The following is a 17940-nucleotide window of genomic DNA, read 5'->3' as shown; positions in this document are numbered from 1 at the left end:
TTCACCTAGAAAATAGCCCAGATGTCATAAAGTGTGCTGTCAAGACGCACATACACACATATGCACGCACGCACGCACGCATGCACTTGTCTCCTCAATCTGAGTTCTTCCTGGGCAGAGTCACATCTGTACATCCTAGTTCCCTGAATTGCTAAATAGAGTTGACCATCCAACTAATTAAAAGAAGTGTGCTTTTAGGAAGAAGTCATAAAACATTTTGACTGAAGGAAATGCATAAATGAGAATGATTAATTCTAGAAGTTGTTCTCTTTTCTTTCAGGTAAAATCATATGAAATCATTTTGAAAAGCCACAGAACTATCATAGTTTCTATCCATAAATTCCCTGTTTCTGTCACGTGTTCCCAGTTAGTCCACACTAAGCCCCAGGCTCTCCAGCTTTGGGTTGTTTATTGACACCACAGGACACCTGACCCTCTGTCCTGAAGTTATAAGAATAATTTTATAGTCTTAAAGATTTTATGAAATCATTATGATCTCTATGTATTAAAGACACGTGGCACATTTAGCTTTCTTCATATAATTATCTATCCTAGGCAGCCTTCCAGACCAATCTATGCTTTTCCATTCTCTCTCTGTCAGTCTCAGCTTTTACCCATCTTTGTTTTTTTTTTTAACATCTTTATTGGAGTATAATTGCTTTACAATGGTGTGTTAGTTTCTGCTTTACCATCTTTGTTGATGTTTACTTATCGAATCCTGGTGCACACTGTAATACTCATTCTATTGTTAGTAATACTTATTGTAATCTTTACCTTTTCTGAGACCCTTCTACCTTTTCACTGTAACAGAAGAAGCCTGATACTCTTACTAGCATATTATGTTGCTAGAAACCTTCAAGTGATTGACATTAATTTCTCTGCCTCTTTTCTGGTTCAGGGTCAGTAGGTGCATAGGGTTCAGTGTTTTCTCAGCTACTTCAAGACCACTGTTCAACAACCCTCAGTTAAGAGCTATCATTTGAAGCTCAAAACATTTCAATTACAGATACTTTAATCAACATCCAGTCACCTACTTTCCCTTTCCCTCTGTATACATTGATACTCTCACAGAAGATTCGGTCTTACTCCTTTGTGAGGGATTTGAATGTCCATGTGGGTGGCCCATCTCATGGGCACTGTCCCGTGATCACCACTGTGGCAACAGTAGTCATAAGGTCACGTCATCATCCCCCGACCACTGCCCTACGCCTAACATTTCCAAGGCCTGTCCTCCTACCTTGCATGTGCCCTCACTCCCCTAATTCTGTTAAATGTCTTCTTTGGTCTTGGCTTCTCCTGGTTACTCTGGGTCACCATCTCCTTCTGTCCCTATTTGCCCCTAGTACCTGAACAACATGGTCAGTCAATTTGGTAGAATTCTCCCCTAGTCCCTTGTCCTGGCGTGACATCTTTCCCATTAAACTCAACTCTGGAACACCCTGACTGTTTATCTTACCCCTGTTTCTGTACCCTGATGCCCCCCAAATAACCTTAAATTTGATATGTCACAAACCATCACTTCTCCCTAATATGATTTGACTGATATATGAGCTCTTGAGTTGATAGGATTCCATATCTCTGTTAATGAAATTATCATCTACCCACATGTCTGCGTCAGAGACCTGGAACTCATCCTTGATTCTTTCCTCTCTGTCAGATGTGGAACAGCATAGTGGTTAAGAGAGGAACTTGCCATTAAATACTTCTGACTTTGAATTCTGGCTTTACGACCCTGAGAAAATTCCTTAAGCTCCCTAAACCTCAGGTTTCTCCCTGAATTATAGGAATAATAATATTACCTATATCACAGGGCTGTTAGGAGCTTACATCCAAAAGGATGTAAAGTGTGTAGCACAGGTTTGGCGCTCACAAGTCTGCAATTACCTGTTGTCTTAACCCTCAGATCCAGTTTGTTCATTGCTGATTCAGTAGATGACATTAATTGCATGCCTGGCATGTAGGAGGCAATGGAGATTCCAGCTTGGTCTAGTGGGGCGAGCCAGCACACAGAGGAGTATGCTGAGGTACAGCCTGCCGTGGTACACACAGAGGTCATCCAGCTGAGAGGCAGGGCAGGGTCGTTTCTCAAGGCTGTCCTTCCTCTCCTCTTGCTCAACGGCATGCCTCCTTGGGTGCCGCAGGAGCCCCCCGTTTCTCCTGCCCCATTCCCCCAGCTCTAAACCACTGTTCACACTGAGACCAGAGTCACCATTATAAAACATGGGTTAGATCGTGCTTCTAATTTGTTTAAAAACCTTCAGTAGGCCATCATTACTTAAAAGATCAAGTCCAAATCCTTCAGCGTGGGATAACTGATATTTTAAAATCTGGACCCAAGCGTTTGTTCTGTTCTCATTTTATGCCACGCTTCCCTAATACACACTGTCATATGCCAGACATGCCTTTGTACTTAGCTTATTTTTTTCCTCTCGTATGAGATACTCTTTATCTGGAGGCGTAAGGAAATGGAATGCGGAAGACAGCGCAGAATGGGTTTTCTCCTCTAGCCATACCCTGTCCACTGTGCAGAGGCTGTAAACTCACCTGTTCTCTGCATGGTGGACATTTGGCCTATGTGCGCTATCACTCTTAGTATGTATTTGTCCGCCTCCTCTATAGACAATGGGTGGAGCTCATCACATGCATCTTTGTATCTTTGGTACCTTCTATGGTATAATTTTTTTTTTTACATTTTATTTTGAAATGATTTTAGGCTTATAGAAAAGTTGAAAGAATAGAGATAGGTATGTCTATATGTCAGCATGCCTCTTTTATAAGAAAAAAGCTGATAAACTGGATGATTTTAGCATCTTGTGGGTGGTGTAGCCAAAGGCAGTCAGCACTAGGAATCTAAGAAGAGGAGAATAGCAGAATTGGAGATAACTTTAAAAATATGATTTAAGTTATTTTTTAGCAGCTGAACTATAAGTAGTTTTTCAGGTATTGGTTGTAGGGCCATCAGACTTTTTTTTTTTTTTCTGGCTCTGCCATAGCGGCCGTGTGGCTAGGGTAAGTCACGTGACTTCTGTGGGTCTCAGGTGCCTCTGTAAAACGAGATTGGACAAGATAAACTCTACAGGCCCCGTCAGCTGAGAGGCGCTGTGATTCTGTGGACTAAGTTTATGAACGTTCTCTACAGTGACTTTTTCCTAACAGTTGTCTATGTTTATTTTTAGATGACCGTATAGCGTTTTTGGAGGAAAATGAAGGATACTTGGTAGATTTTCATGACTTTTCTTTGGGTAGCAGTCCACGTGTCAGAAAGCATTTTCCAGAGACTTGGATTTGGCTAGACACCAGCATGGGGTAAAATTTTATAAAGTTCTTTGCCCATATATATTTTGTTTGGCCTTAGTTTTAAGTAAGTTTTGCCCTGTTTCGGATGCTTAAGTACAAACATAGAGTGATAAAGAACTAAATGGACCAAGAGTTTTTTTAGAATGATATTTATTGTATTTAAATATAGTACTTAATAAAGCTGCATGTGAATTGTGGCAGTGAGAGTACCATCATGGAGAAGACTGGCCTTTTTCTAATGAAGGGTGATTTTAACTTCCCTGAAGTCTTGCGGTTCTCACTGGGGAAAGATTGCCGAGAATTCCTTTGTTGCCTTGGGATGGGAAGCGCTCATGATTATTTCCCTCTGCCTTGTGGCTCCTCATAAAACATCCCTGTGAGCCACAGGAAGAAGGGGTGTGGACGTTGAAAGGAATTCAGCTTAGCTGACAAACTCTGTGCTACCTGGTGTGATGACTGAGCAGGTAAATCATGCAATCTACACATATTGTGAGTCAACTATTTACGGAAACTTGAAATAAGACGCAAGTCAAACCTCAAAAAACAAATAACAGCGTAGACTAGGATACAGAGGGAAACTTTTATGCCTATTGAGAGAAACAAATCGGAGTTAAATTTGAAAAAGTATATTTATTATCTATGCAAAATTTATGAAAAATGATGTCTATTCTGAAGATGTAAACATTGTAGAAAGATTTTATTGGAATTTGGATCAGTCTGCAGTGTTATGACCTTATTATGACCTATTCCTTGAGAACTTGGGGTCTGCTGTTTTATGCTTAAATCTTTAAAAAAAAATTTAGATATGTAAATGATTTGGAAAATTAAAGTTCTTCCGAAACATGGTTTTAGGTTATGTTGGCCAATTTTGAAATGTGTCAGTTCTCGGTTTTGTGACTTTTATGTTTATCTTGACTTCAGTTCCAGGACTTACCAAGAATTTGAAGTTACTGTACCTGATTCTATCACTTCTTGGGTTGCAACTGCTTTTGTGATCTCTGAGGATTTAGGTCTTGGACTAACAACTACTCCAGTGGAGGTAGTATATTAAAGCGCTGCTGATAAATGGTACAGTGCCACGAAGCGAAGAAAGTGTCAGCTCCTCAATGGATTTTAAAAAAGTGATTGCTGGGCTTCCCTGGTGGCTCAGTGGTTGAGAGTCCGCCTGCCGATGCAGGAGACACGGGTTCGTGCCCCGGTCCGGGAAGATCCCACGTGCCGTGGAGCAACTAAGCCCGTGAGCCATGGCCGCTGCGCCTGCGCGTCCGGAGCCTGTGCTCCGCAACGGGAGAGGCCACAACAGTGAGAGGCCCGCATACCGAAAAAAAAAAAAAAAAAAAAAGTGATTGCTGATGACGTTGATCACAGTTTAGAGATTCCTTGGCGTTTCCTTTTTGTTTTTCATCTGTTTTACACTTGAGAATGTGAGCTGTATCAAACTGCTACATATGCTAGCTCTGTATTAAGATTTGGATAGAAAGTTTATTATTGACTGAGTCCAACCACTTCCAAAGGCCAGAAGAGAGAGAATATTTCCGTGCATCTCTCTTTAAGGACAAGCAGAACTTCTCAAAATGTCCCCTGGCAAACACTGCTTCACATCTGTTTGGTCAAATTACATCTCGTGTCGCTTCCTAAACCCGTCACTGACAAGAGGAATGTAATGCCCACGACTGGTCTTAGACCAGTAGCTTTCACCTCTGTCGTACCGGAAGCCAGCTTTTTATAACAACTATTCTTTTTGTCCCTCTACCATCTATGCAAAATGAAGTGCATAGAAAATATAATATACCTGCACACTCAAGTTTAAAAAAAATCAATAAGATGCCCTAAGTGAAATAGTGAGGAGAAATAAAAGGAAAGTAATGTATAATAAAATAATATACTTTTCAATATGTAAGTGACCAGGCCTAGTTGCACTAGAAGGCATGGTAACATATTGGAATATTTACACCGTGCATAGAATCACCCTGTGTGTAACAGCTGCACATCCAGTTTGATACACGTGAACTGTTTCAGCAACTCAAAAACCTTGAGTGCTGCTGCCCGAGGTGACGTAAAGTTTTGAAAATAGTGAACAAGTTTTGATAAAGTTACAAAACAAAGTGTAGCTTCCTCTTGGTTTACAAAACAGTTGTATATTGACAGACGTTTTGGGTTTATATGGATGTTGGAATTAGTTGTAAGCCCAGGTCGTTATAAGCGGGTACTTTATCTACATGAAGGGAACATTCAAGGATCATGAGGGACACGGACCCGTTCTTCCTTTTCTGGGACTGTCCTGAGCACGCAGACCTTCACCCACTAAGTGCCAAGAGCACCCTATTATGACAGTCTGACACTTCCACAAATGTCCAAATAAACCTCTAGGAGGGGACTGACTGCTGCCAGCGAGAAGCAGCTTGGCCAATGCTATCAGAGTTGGGTGACCAATGAGGAAGCACAAGTATGTGTATGTATATGTTACAGGGTAGTAGGCAAAACATCATTTAGACTTTTCACATGAGTCTAAAACACATGCTGTTTCATTTGGCCAGTGGCTTTAGAAGAAGAATGGTAGAATCAACATGGCAGAGTGTAGGAGAGGGACTTAGCTGTGGCCTCAGACGTGCTGGGATCCAGTTCTGGCTCCTACACTTCGCAGCAGCGTGATCTTGTACCAGTTACAGACACGTCTGAGCTTCAGATTTCTTTTCTAAAAAATAAAATAAGATCATAACACCTGCCTACGTAGGTGTAATGACTCAGTGAAATAATTTGTGTAAAGTCCCTGGCTCCTAGTAGCCATTTCATAAAATGGAGTGGTTCCTGTGTTAAATAACATAGATCAAATCAATGTGCCCCCGTTCGTTCGGGGTAGGTTGCTGTTTGCTTTCTGTCGGTAGGCAAGTGGACGTTTCTATGTGAAGTTAGTTATAAGCGTCACAGCTTTTGTGAGATTTGCTTTTAATTGTGTAAAGTGTGAAGCACTTGGACTTGAATAAAAATCTGTATTCATTGTGTTCTTTTCAGCTCCAATCCTTCCAGCCGTTTTTCATTTCTTTGAATCTTCCGTACTCTGTTATCAGAGGTGAAGAATTTGCTTTGGAAGTAACCATATTCAATTATTTAAAAGATGCCACTGAGGTAATACACTAATCATCATTTACACTTCAGGAAAAAATGAAGAAAACCCGCGGGGATTGGGTTATGTAGTGTTTGGGCATCTAAGCATTCTATACATTTCTGGGAGATTGAAAATAGCCATACTGTGCCCACAATTTCTTCTGCTTGTTAATGTCGAAGGATATGGCTAGCATGTCCAAGCAGCCTTGCCTTAATTTCTAGCCCGGGTTCTCTGCTTTAGCCTTGCAACTTCATCTCTGTGGCATGTCTTCTCTCAGTAGGGCATTTTTCCCCTACTCTCCTCCCACATCTAGAAGGTGTTACCACTTCTCACTGCTGTTCTGTGCCCACTGCAGGGGGCAAGAATTTATTCCTTGCAAGACCCGGTTTGAAACTAAGGTGTCTTTCCTGAGGCATCTCACCCATGCTGTTGCGCCTGTTGTCCCTGTGTTTATATCGTTTTCAAGGCTTTGTCTTCTGAGTCATGGCCCGGTGTCTCCTTAGCCAGTCGGTTCCTGTAAGGCAGGAGGAGGCCCACCGTTTGTACCGTGCCTGCAGTACTGTTAACGAAATGATCTCTCCTCCCGGACTAGGTGGGGATTGTAATTCACCGTATTACCTGAAAATGCCACAATCTCTTTAAGCACTGTGTCCAGAGAGTAAACTGTTTCTTTTTTTTCTAATTTTGCTTTTTAATCTTCTCAACATGGTCCAGTGTAAAGAGCAAAAGCCAGAAGGCCCACATTCAATGTCCAGCTCCTCCACGTACCAGCAAATAACTTAATTGCAGTTTACTCATCTGTCAGGTAGGAAATATTTTGAGAAACAGATGAGAAGATAAATGGGAAAACAATTTATAAAATCTAAGACCCAGAGAAATGCGATTCTCGATGAGCCTGCCAACATTGACATATTTTATGAAAGTTTACAACCGACATGTGTTTCAGGACTAGTGTCTGAGTCATACTTTTCTTGGAATAATATTAGCAGAGACTCTCAATGAATGTAATAACATTTCATCCTGTTGGCCTCAGGCTCTTCTGATGGGACTAGTGTCCCAGGATGACATCGATGAGTCAGGCTGGTGGCAGTACCATGACATGAAATAACCTTTGTGGGTACATCCTTCCCACTCAGGTCTTCGAAAAACGAGAGAATTTAATGTTAGTGGGAGTTTCATGTTAGAAATGGAACTGAAGAATGCCATTTCCCCACATGTCTTGAGGTCGATGGAGAAAGCATAGGAAAGAAACTAGGTTTTTCCTGACACCCTTTCACCCTCTCCTTGGCTGAACCTTTCTGTCTTATTTTTCTCTAGTTTCAGGCCTCATAGATGTATCTGCCCTGAGAGCAACATTTTACTGGGGAGCAATTTATTATACAAAACCTTTGATGATTTTTTTCTTCCAGGTTACGGTAATCATTGAGAAAAGTGACGCGTTTGATATTCTAATGGCTTCGAATGAAATAAATGCCACAGGACACCGGCAGACGGTTCTGGTTCCCAGTGAGGACGGGGCAACTGTTCTTTTCCCAGTCAGGCCAACACATCTGGGGGAAACACCCATCACAGTCACAGCTGTTTCACCTGCTGCTTCCGATGCTGTCACCCAGAGGATTCTAGTGAAGGTAAATACTTGAAGTCTAAGTAAATAGAATGGAAATATATAATTGAAAAGGAAACAGAAGGTGGTTTTTCTCTTGGTTAACTTTGTTTTCGAGACCGAGTAGGTCATCTTCTCCACCCTCCTGGTTATGCCTAATGGTTTTCTCATCTGAATGTGAAAATTAGTCACGTATGTTTTTAAAGGTAATCACCAACGTCTTCTTTAAATTTATAGTATGACTATAAGGCTAGTTACACTTACAGTCTGTGTGACATTGGGATCCTATTAAATCATGCCAAGTTGATACGTAGATTTTGAATTTTGGAATTCCTCAGTGCAGGTAGAAGAGGTTTTGTAGGTTTTTTCGGAGAAGACAGTGTGCACAAAAAGACAACTCAGCCCAGTAGATAAGCACTTGTGTTCTGGAGTAAGACAGCCCTGGCTTTCATCCCACCTTTGCACAAGGTACTTAACCTCTGTCTTTGGATAATACAAGGACCTCCCTCAGAGGGTTTCTCATCACCTTTCGTCTTCTCCTGTATCATTTCCATTGCCATTCTATGAAATGTTGTGACTAATTTAACTAGAAAGGAAACATTTGTTAACAGATTTGAAGCAATAATCAAGACACTGTAGGTACTTATCTAACCATATACAGGCCAGATGATTGACTTATTATCTGCATATAGTTCTCTGTAAACACATGAGTAGGGACCATGTTAATTGTGTTCCTTTTTATCAACAGGCTGAAGGAATAGAAAAATCATATTCACAATCCATCTTATTAGACTTGACTGACAGCAAGCTACAAACTACCCTGAAGACTTTGAGTTTCTCCTTTCCTCCTCATACAGTGAGTGGTAGTGAGAGAGTTCAGATCACTGCAATTGGTAAGAACAGATTATATCACCATCACTACTGGTTTATTTGTACGTGATACTATATATTTTTCATTTATTTGTAGGTATAGTTTCTTTTTTAAATTACTTTAAAAAATTGAAGTATAGTTGATTTACATTGTTTCAGGTATACAGCAGAGTGATTCAGTTATACATACATGCATATATATTCTCTTTCAGATTCTTTTCTGAAAAAGAGTAGTCTATTACAAAATAGCTTATAGTTGATTACAAGATATTGAATGTAAGTTCCCCGTGCTATAAGCAGGTCCTTATTTAGGTGTATTTTCTTATTTAATCCTAATGAGAAGAAGTTGCAAAAAGTTTTTAGCTGGTGCCAACCACCGATTACAGTAGGAAGGCAAGTAAGATGTGTGTCCTGGACCAGTTCTTCTCACTCTTCAAGGTGCATGTGAATCACCCGGGGAGCTTGTGGGAAGGCAGATCCTGGCTTGGTAGGCCTGGGGTGGGGCCTCGGATTCTGCATTTCTAACAAGCTCCCAGGCGATTCTGATGCTTCTGGTGTGCGGACCACTCTTTCGGGTAGCCAGACCACACTGTCGTATGGTTATTCTTCCGCTGTGGTTCTCGACCACTGGTGAATATCCCTTCTGTGGAGCTTTGGAAATACACAAGTATCTGGGATCCACTCTCGAGCAGCTCAGTCAGAATCTCTTGGGCTGTGGCTAGGGCATGTATGTTTTGAAAAGGTTCCACGAGGGCTTCTGGGAACCAGAGGCTGAGGACCACTGCCTCTAGCAGTTCCCTGTGCAGACACAAGTACCCTTTACAGTTTGAAGCTACCCACTGACTTAGTCACCCTCTCCTAGTTACCTTCTGGTCACCCCAAAGTCCTTTCAACTATCAGACAGAGCTTCCACACAAATGGTTTATTTATGTGGCTGTGCTTTGCCAATAACCGAAAGAAATATTTAGATGAATGACATCTAAATATCGGGTTGGCCAAAAGGTTCGTTAGGGTTTTTCCTTAAGATGTTATGAAACTTTCTGGCCAGCCAAATAGTTTAGATCTTTGAGGTGTCAGGACCTAAGGCACCTTTTCAGAGTTTCTTTTAAATCTCCCCTGCAAGTGTAATGCTTTTTATTATAACCTCAAACAACCAGTTCCTCTAGAGAGGACTTTTTTGGGAGACTTAGATATAATTCTTAAAAAGAATTAAATAAGCTTTCTATTTAGGGGAATACATTCTGTCTGAGAACCTCCCACAGTGCCAGGATGCTGGGAGATGATGTGTACACACACACACACACACACACACACACACGGAGGGAAGAAGCCTTGAAGTTTAAGTGTGCACCATCGCTCCTTATGTTGGAATGAGTCTGCTATTGTTATTGAAGTGCTTTGAGGTTTAATTTAATTTAATATAATTTTATTTACTTATTTATTTATTTTTGGTGGTACACGGGCCTCTCACTGTCGTGGCCTCTCCCGTTGCGGAGCACAGGCTCCGGACGCGCAGGCTCAGCGGCCACGGCTCACGGGCCCAGCCGCTCCGCGGCATGTGGGATCCTCCCGGACCGGGACACGAACCCGCGTCCCCTGCATCGGCAGGCGGACTCTCAACCACTGCGCCACCAGGGAAGCCCGGAGGTTTAATTTTAAAGCTTGATTTAAATAATGGTTTTTCAAGTGTTATTTTTATATGGTATTTATATATTTTTAAAAAACCTATTTGGTAGCCCAGATGTGTGAATGTTAGCTTGCTTTTTTGGATTTTGAGAGTCTAAGTTTATGTTCACTTTGAATATTAAAAACATAGCCTGCAGTAGTAATAAAAATAAAAAACATAACCTGCAGTGGTATTTATTTCTCTGTGTTAATATCTAAAGTTTGAGACATCATACGCTAGCATGGCTGTAGCCTACCCACCTGAAGGTCTTCCTCTCTTTTTTGGATTCATTCTTTCTGGAGCAGATTTTTACTAGGTATTTGGACTTGGAATGGTGTAAGTTTCTAAAATAAACCACATTGACGAATATTCTTCTCTATACAGTGCAACCATAGTGAGGTCAGAATTAGAACTCAGCCTTTACATTTCTAAATTCTTACTTATTTTCTTGAGTTATGGTGTTAGACTGTGGTTAGAGGACTGTGGGTAAGCGTGTGTTTTGTTTAACTTTATATTACTAACTTGGAAGAATAGTTTTAATCCTTTTGATCCTAAGATTTATTGAAACGCTTATACTTGTTAGTTCTACTTTGTTGTTGATAAATAGAGCACATTGAAAAATGCCACAACCCTGCCCTGAAAAACATCGTTTCTCAAGAATTTGTAGTGTATTAGTAAGGAAATCAAAATAAAGTTCTATTTATGTGAAGAATATTAATAATAAAACATTTCTTTTCCAGGTAAGAATGATGGTTTCCTAATGCAGTTCCTGACATTTTTGTTCAGAAATTTTATTTTAAACTTGTTTTTTGCTTATATGTGCTGTGTCTTTGGGCTAAAAGTCTCCTAATTTGTCACATAATCTACAAGTTCAGTACCACTGTATTGTCATTTATTTGACCAGTCTTCCTAAAAAGCTTGATGTAAAGTTTCTGTAAATACTATGTTCCACGCAGTGGAATAGTAATATTGCTTCAGTGTCAGACGCTTTCGGCTCTCAGTGGACATCTCTTTGCCACCAGGAGGAACAGTTACTGAGGATTTGCTGAATGCAATGACTGTCTTGTGCTTTCAGGAGATATTCTTGGTTCTTCTATCAGTGGCTTAGCCTCACTGATTCGAATGCCTTATGGCTGTGGCGAACAGAACATGATAAATTTTGCTCCAAATATTTATGTTTTGGATTACCTGACTAAAAAGAAACAACTGACTGAGAATTTAAAAGAAAAAGCCCTTTCATTTATGAGGCAAGGTAAGCATTTTAGAAGCATACTTTTATTTGTAAAAATACATTTATTCTCTTCTCTTTTTTTTTTTTCCGGTCAGAATTGACTCTAGACCGTATTTCAAAATAGACAGATTTTGTCTTTGCTCTGTGATTGTGGCGCTAGATGGTGTGGAAGGTGCTAGAGGTGTGTCACCACTTGTCCTCAGCTCAGGGCTCACTGATTGCTGCTAAGATGTTTGTTAAGGAGTTTGTTCCCGGAGGGGGGTTTGTGTTTTCGTAAGGGATTGGAAATTTAAAGCCACTTAAAGATCTGAAGGAATGCGTATTCATTCCACGTTTCTAGAGCATCTCTTAGGGCCAGGGTCAGTTCCAGTGCTGAGGAAGCAGGAAGTCAGGCCTTTCCTCCCAGGGAAGTCCCTGTTCAGTGGAGAAAGTCCCCTGGTAAACACACGAGGCTTCCTGTGGTGGGGACCTTCTCAGCGCATTTAACATTTCAAGTAGTTGGGGGGTTAGGAGAGAAGCGTGTGTATGGGCCCCGCCGCTGGCCACTCGGGGAACCGCCACACCGGTGAGGACTCTGCCCTGGCTCCTGGAGAGGCTGATAACTGTTTGCAGACACCAGGCTCTGGGTCTACAAGTTGCTAATAACAACAGACAGCATCGGTTGATGCTTACTATGTGGCAGGCAGTGTTCTAAGCACCTTACGTAATAGCTCACTTACTGGTCACAATCTGTATGGTTATCCTCCTCCTGTTTTTGCAGATGAAGCAACTCAGGCACAGAGAAGTTACCTAACTTGCTAGGGTCACATAGCAAGTGATGGCAGAGCTGGGGTGTGAACGCACTCTCTGGCCCCGGAGTCCATGCTCTATTTGTGTCCATGCTTAGGAGAAAATGGACAGTTGTGAGGCATTTTTTTTTTTTTTTTTTTTTTTGCGGTACGCGGGCCTCTCATTGCTGTGGCCTCTCCCGTTGCGGAGCACAGGCTCCGGACGCGCAGGCTCAGCGGCCACGGCTCACGGGCCCAGCCGCTCCGCGGCACGTGGGATCCTCCCGGACCGGGGCACGAACCCGCGTCCTCTGCATCGGCAGGCGGACTCTCCACCACTGCGCCACCAGGGAAGCCCGTGAGGCATTTTTAATAATAGTAATATAGACTTGATTCCCTCGAATATTCCTAAAGCCAGCCACCCAGAGCCACAGTTTGTGCTCTGTGCTTCCATTAGGGGACCTCTAGCAAGATCTCTGTGTGGCTGAGTTTATCATTCTTTACAGTTTGGGGTACTTGCTGTCCATCAAACTGATGAAGATTAGAATGATTCAGGCGAAATAATAGGAAAATGCTTGTTCAGTATAATCTGCAAATTGAATCAACACTTTCGACCCTAACTTTTAATTTTGTTTTATTTATTTATTTTTTTTTACCGTGAATGGGTTAAATGCCAAGAGAGGCAAGCTGTTAGTGGTTTGGCTAATTTTTCCACAGTTAAGAATTAGAAAACTTAGTGAAGACATTATTTTAACGTGGGCTTTTTTTCTAGGTTCCCTCATTATCCTAAACTAAATTCTATGTAATAATGATAATAACGAACCCTATTTGTTTTACAAATGTTTTCACTTAATTCTCACAAAAACCCTTGGAGGTAGGTGTACTGTTATTATTTCCCTTTTGCAGATGAGGAAACTGAGGCACAGGGAGGCTAAATAACTTACCCATGGTTCCCCTGGTGCTCTGACCCTGTAGTCGAGGCTCAGAACGCCATGAGATAGCGTCACTTTGCAAGGTTCTTAGGTTGTTGGAAGCAATAGGAGAGGATGGAGGAGGAGCAGGAATTGGGCCAAGATGCTTCAGTGTGACCAAGGTGCAAGAGGTCTCAGTGGGTGTTCTCATAAAATAGTAAGAGAGAACCATGGGTCCTGTCGAGAAGGGGAAACCAGAGGTTAGAATCTGGGCGTCAGGTTAGACCAGAGGGAGCTGTAAGATGTTGGGTCCAAGGGGCTGAGCTGCAGTCAGTGTCCTGAGTGCCCCCTGGGCTAGGCTGGCAGACAAGGGCTGAGTGGCAGTAAGGGAGCTTCGAGTCAGGACTCGCCTGCTGTGTGGGAGGCCACACGTAAGGGAGGCCAGCACTGGGATCCCGGCTGGGTGTGACCCGAGTTCTGCTGTGTAGGAGATAGTGGTATAGTTTCCCTCAGATTAGAGCCAGGCCCTGCAGGCATTTATGACATCTCAGGCCCAGGTCCTTAAGTCCTCTAGGAAATTCTCAAAGATCTAGCGATCGGTACTTTCTATACCGAGCTGCCCATTAAAAATTATTCTCCTTTCTGCATATGTTTGTGAATCAGTCATTTTTTAATTTCAGTTTAGCTATTAATTTATTTAAAGAGAATGGTAAAAAATCAAATGTTTTATCATATATGTAGAAAACATGTTATTAATTTTTCAAGAAAAATGGTTCTTATATACTAAGATACTTCCCCTGTGATTTCCAGGTACTTACAGTCTTAATGTAATGCATCTTTGCATGTCCTCTACCTGGAATGGTCTTTGTGAACTGTGAACTATGTTTGCTTGATAAGATCTACTGATTATTAAAGTGAATCAGTCATATTTTGAGTATGTAAATACAAGAGCTGCTTTTTCCAAGTTTGGTTATAATTAAGTTTAAGCAGTGGTACCAGGGGCTCTGTTTGGTATACTGTGTGCCACGCCAAAATCAGGTGAGCTCTTTGCACATTGCCATATATTTAAAGAGATGAGTAAAAAATATTTTCACAGTTTAATTCAGCTCCTTTTTAAGACAAGATTCTGACCTGTATTTGAAACTTAGTTTGGCTAGTTTCAGGTAGGGAGTATGTAGGACCTAGACTGGTGCTTTATAACTTGATACACATTCTTTGGAATATTTTAATAAAATAAAGGAAAATATTTTAGAAAATGCCATTGATGGCATATTTTATATGCTTTATGAACTATAATGTTGGCTAATCAAATATCAATGCTTTAAAGAGACAGAATGAATTTTATAGTTTGAACCATTTAAGGAACCATAATTCATGCCTTAAAAGTAATTTGAGTTTCTGTCCTAGACACTTTGCTCTGGGTTAGTAGACGCCCTAAAAAATGATCAGTCCAAATCCTCAGTATCTGTTGCTTTTAAAAGGAGCGCTGGTCCTCAGACCCATCCTGGCGAGGCAGGTGCCAGAATGCAATTTCAAAGCAGCCCTGCATTGCTTGGGAGCCTTCATCACATTTGCTGGTTGTTAGGAGGCACAGAGCAGCCAGAGGGCAGAAAAAGCTTTGTGGGGAGAATGAAGAGCCCTGCAGCTGTGAGGTGGCCGAGTCCCAGCAGGGGAGAGGTAGAGCCGTGGTTACGGCACCGGCGGTGGAGACCATGAGGCCTGGGCTCTGAACCCTGCCTCCTGCTCTGGGCTGGTTTCCCCAGCCTCATCTTTCCACCTATAAGACATGGGTAAATAAGTAGCCACGTCTTAGGGCTGTTTTGAAGACGAAATGAGGTGTTTTTAACACACAGTAAATGCCCAGTAACTGTCAGCTGTAATATAGTTAGTGGCCCCTAACTAGGGAGATAGGGTCTAAAGTCAGCAAGTAAATTCTGTCCATTCTACCTCTAAACACAAGTGTGAAATCTCCCCTCTCTCTCCATCCCAGGCTGACTGGTGTACTCTGACATGCCATTGCTGGCCTGGCTACTCCACCAGCTTCCTAAATAGACCCTTTGCCAATATACTCACCCTCCTTCGAATACAGTCTCTGCATATTTTATAATAAAAGGGATCTTTTGATAATGTCAAAATCACATCACTTCCTTAAATTCTCCAGTGGGTTCCCCGCCTGGGCCTGCAAAGCCCCGAGTGAACGCCAGGCCCCGTCTTTCACCTCACCTGAAGCTGCCCCCTCGGGCCTCTGCCAGCCTGCGTCCGACGTGCTCTCAGCTCCGTGGCGCTGAGGACCTTTCCACCTGTCCTGCCTTCTGGAGGCTCTTCCTCCAGACCTTCCCGGGGCCGGTTCAGGTGGTGTTTCCCTCCAAGTGGCCTTCCCTGACCCTCGAGCAGCTCTCACTTAAATTATTCCATTGTATATTCTTTGCCACACTTAACGTTATTTAAAATGTTCTTGTTTTGCTGTTATCTGACTGTCTCCTGCACTCGAAGGTAAGCGCCCTGGCAGAGGGGACTGTGTTGAACCCCTTCTCCACGGGATCACCATGTGGGCCCCTCAGTAAGTGCAGAACGGGTGACTGCATTCGTATCAATATTAACTTCTCTGGGCTTTAGGTCGATCGTCCTAATGTGGAGATTGGGCCTAGAAGATCTCTCTGGTGTTTCCACGATGCATGGTTGTTTCTAAACACCAGAGTCTCTCCCTGGCTCTGGCCCGTTTTTATGAGCTAGGAAATGTGACCTGAGGTTTCAACGTGTTACCTTTCGAGCTGGTGAAATGGCTGATGGGAATCGGTCCAATGAGCTCCTCAAGATGTATCTTTTCACGTGCTGAGCTAAATTATATGTCAAAGCAGTGGACAAAAACTTCTCGGCGTAATGATTTTCATTATGAAATCAGTGTCTCATTTCAGAGACTCTGTTTTTTCTTTTGCTATCACATTTGCCAAAGTTTTTTTTTTTTTTTTCCAAATATACTGTAATTGTTTTTATTTTTTAAGGAATTAAAGTGGCTTTGGCGCGAGTCATGATTTATATTACTTAAATGTCAGTTACGAACAGCGCATGGTTTTCCTTAAATCATGCTTGGCCCAGGAGCCCAGTAACCTAATTTATTGTTTTTTTGGTCAAAACAATAGCTACATCATTGAATGAAGTGTCTTTCACTGTCAAAAAGAAAAATAGAACCGTAATATGGAAACTATTTTTGATAAGTACTAGAAATCCCAGACCTGTTCATTGGAGATTTAAACCACTTGTTTTTCTCAAATATTTAAATTGCAGTGCATGCGGCTCAGTTTCTCAAGTAAGACTCAGACCAAACTTAGTTGAAAACACATTATATTTTCTCTATTGGAATAAACACAGGAGAAAGGTAGGTTTCAGGATTCTGGTGCTGCATCCGGCCATCGCAAGAATGGCTAGAGGCGATAGTGAAGATGCTTCAAAAGAAAACGTTGGCGAAGTTCTCACTTTCCATTTCATGTCAGAGAGACTAAGGAAGTTGATAACAAATACTCTTCTTTTAGTACAGGGAATATTTTTATCAGCTTTTAACCAGAGAAAGTGATTGAGACAGCCACAAGCAGCCAATTTTACTTCATTTATTTGTGTGCAGTTTTGACGCTTGTGGTAAACTAAGTCACCTTATGTTTAGAATGTTAGTTTTCTATGTGCTTTTATGAGTGGTACTTGCCTCTTTATTATGATAAATTGTAAATATTTTCCATTCATGGCTATTTCAAAGAAAATTCGTGACCCACTAAGTACGTTATCTTGTCTGACTCTTTATAAACAACATTTCATGAATCATTATTTTAAATTTTAGAAGTGTCTGTTCATTCTGATTATGCTGTTACTTTGTAACTCAGGAGCTATTCATAAGACTATGAACCTGAAGGCCGTACTCTAATTTCCTCATCAACTTTTGGAGAAAACCGTGTTTTTGCCTATCTCATCTATCATGATGAAGTCTCCAATTTAGCTGATTACCCTGGAACACTGAATTACTGTACTAACAGTAAACGTTATAGCTGAGCTAGCTGTCTGCTTCTCTTATGGAATTGGATGACTTGGAGGACAAGCAGCTCAGGGTTCTCTAATGATGCATGTCTGGCTTGAGGCAAGGAAGGACGCCTCACAGGAGACCTCCTTGGTTTGGGTTCCCTCCTGTTTTGCCCAGGGAGCAGAGCTGGAGGTTTGCATTTTCAGTTTCATCTAAACCAGCTCAGGAAATGTACTCCATACCTGGAGACTGTGTCTGCAAGTCCTTCTCCTCCTCTGGGCTCGCTGCTCCTGGTGGAAGAACTGTGCTAATTGTTGATATTAATGGCAACTCTTGGAGAGCAGCCACCTGAGGGGTAATTTCCATAAACACTGATCTCATCTCCATGATCTCATCTCTCTGAAGGTTTTACAATAACTCATACTTGGAACTGCCATTGTTGATGTGATTCAGGGCCTTGGAGGCACTTGGTACTCACCTGAG

The 17940-nt window shown here is 41.8% G+C and overlaps 1 protein-coding gene across 3 annotated transcripts in view; it reads left to right on the top strand.

Moving 5' to 3' along the window:
• The window catches only part of CD109 (CD109 molecule), a 158574-nt gene that overhangs the window by 116313 nt on the left and 24321 nt on the right, over positions 1-17940 (top strand). For all 3 annotated transcript variants that reach the window (XM_067011308.1, XM_059035938.2, XM_067011307.1), the window contains 6 exons: positions 3177-3306; positions 4219-4336; positions 6310-6423; positions 7813-8031; positions 8755-8899; positions 11618-11794. In XM_067011308.1, coding sequence (XP_066867409.1) covers positions 3177-3306; positions 4219-4336; positions 6310-6423; positions 7813-8031; positions 8755-8899; positions 11618-11794 — 903 coding nt within the window. The remainder of the gene's footprint in view (positions 1-3176; positions 3307-4218; positions 4337-6309; positions 6424-7812; positions 8032-8754; positions 8900-11617; positions 11795-17940) is intronic.

The sequence above is a fragment of the Kogia breviceps genome, chromosome 13 (genome assembly GCF_026419965.1).
Source record: "Kogia breviceps isolate mKogBre1 chromosome 13, mKogBre1 haplotype 1, whole genome shotgun sequence".
In the NCBI taxonomy this organism is placed as follows: domain Eukaryota; kingdom Metazoa; phylum Chordata; class Mammalia; order Artiodactyla; family Physeteridae; genus Kogia; species Kogia breviceps.
The sequence above is the reverse complement of the archived record's forward strand: the minus strand, read 5'-3'. Positions and strand labels throughout refer to the sequence as shown.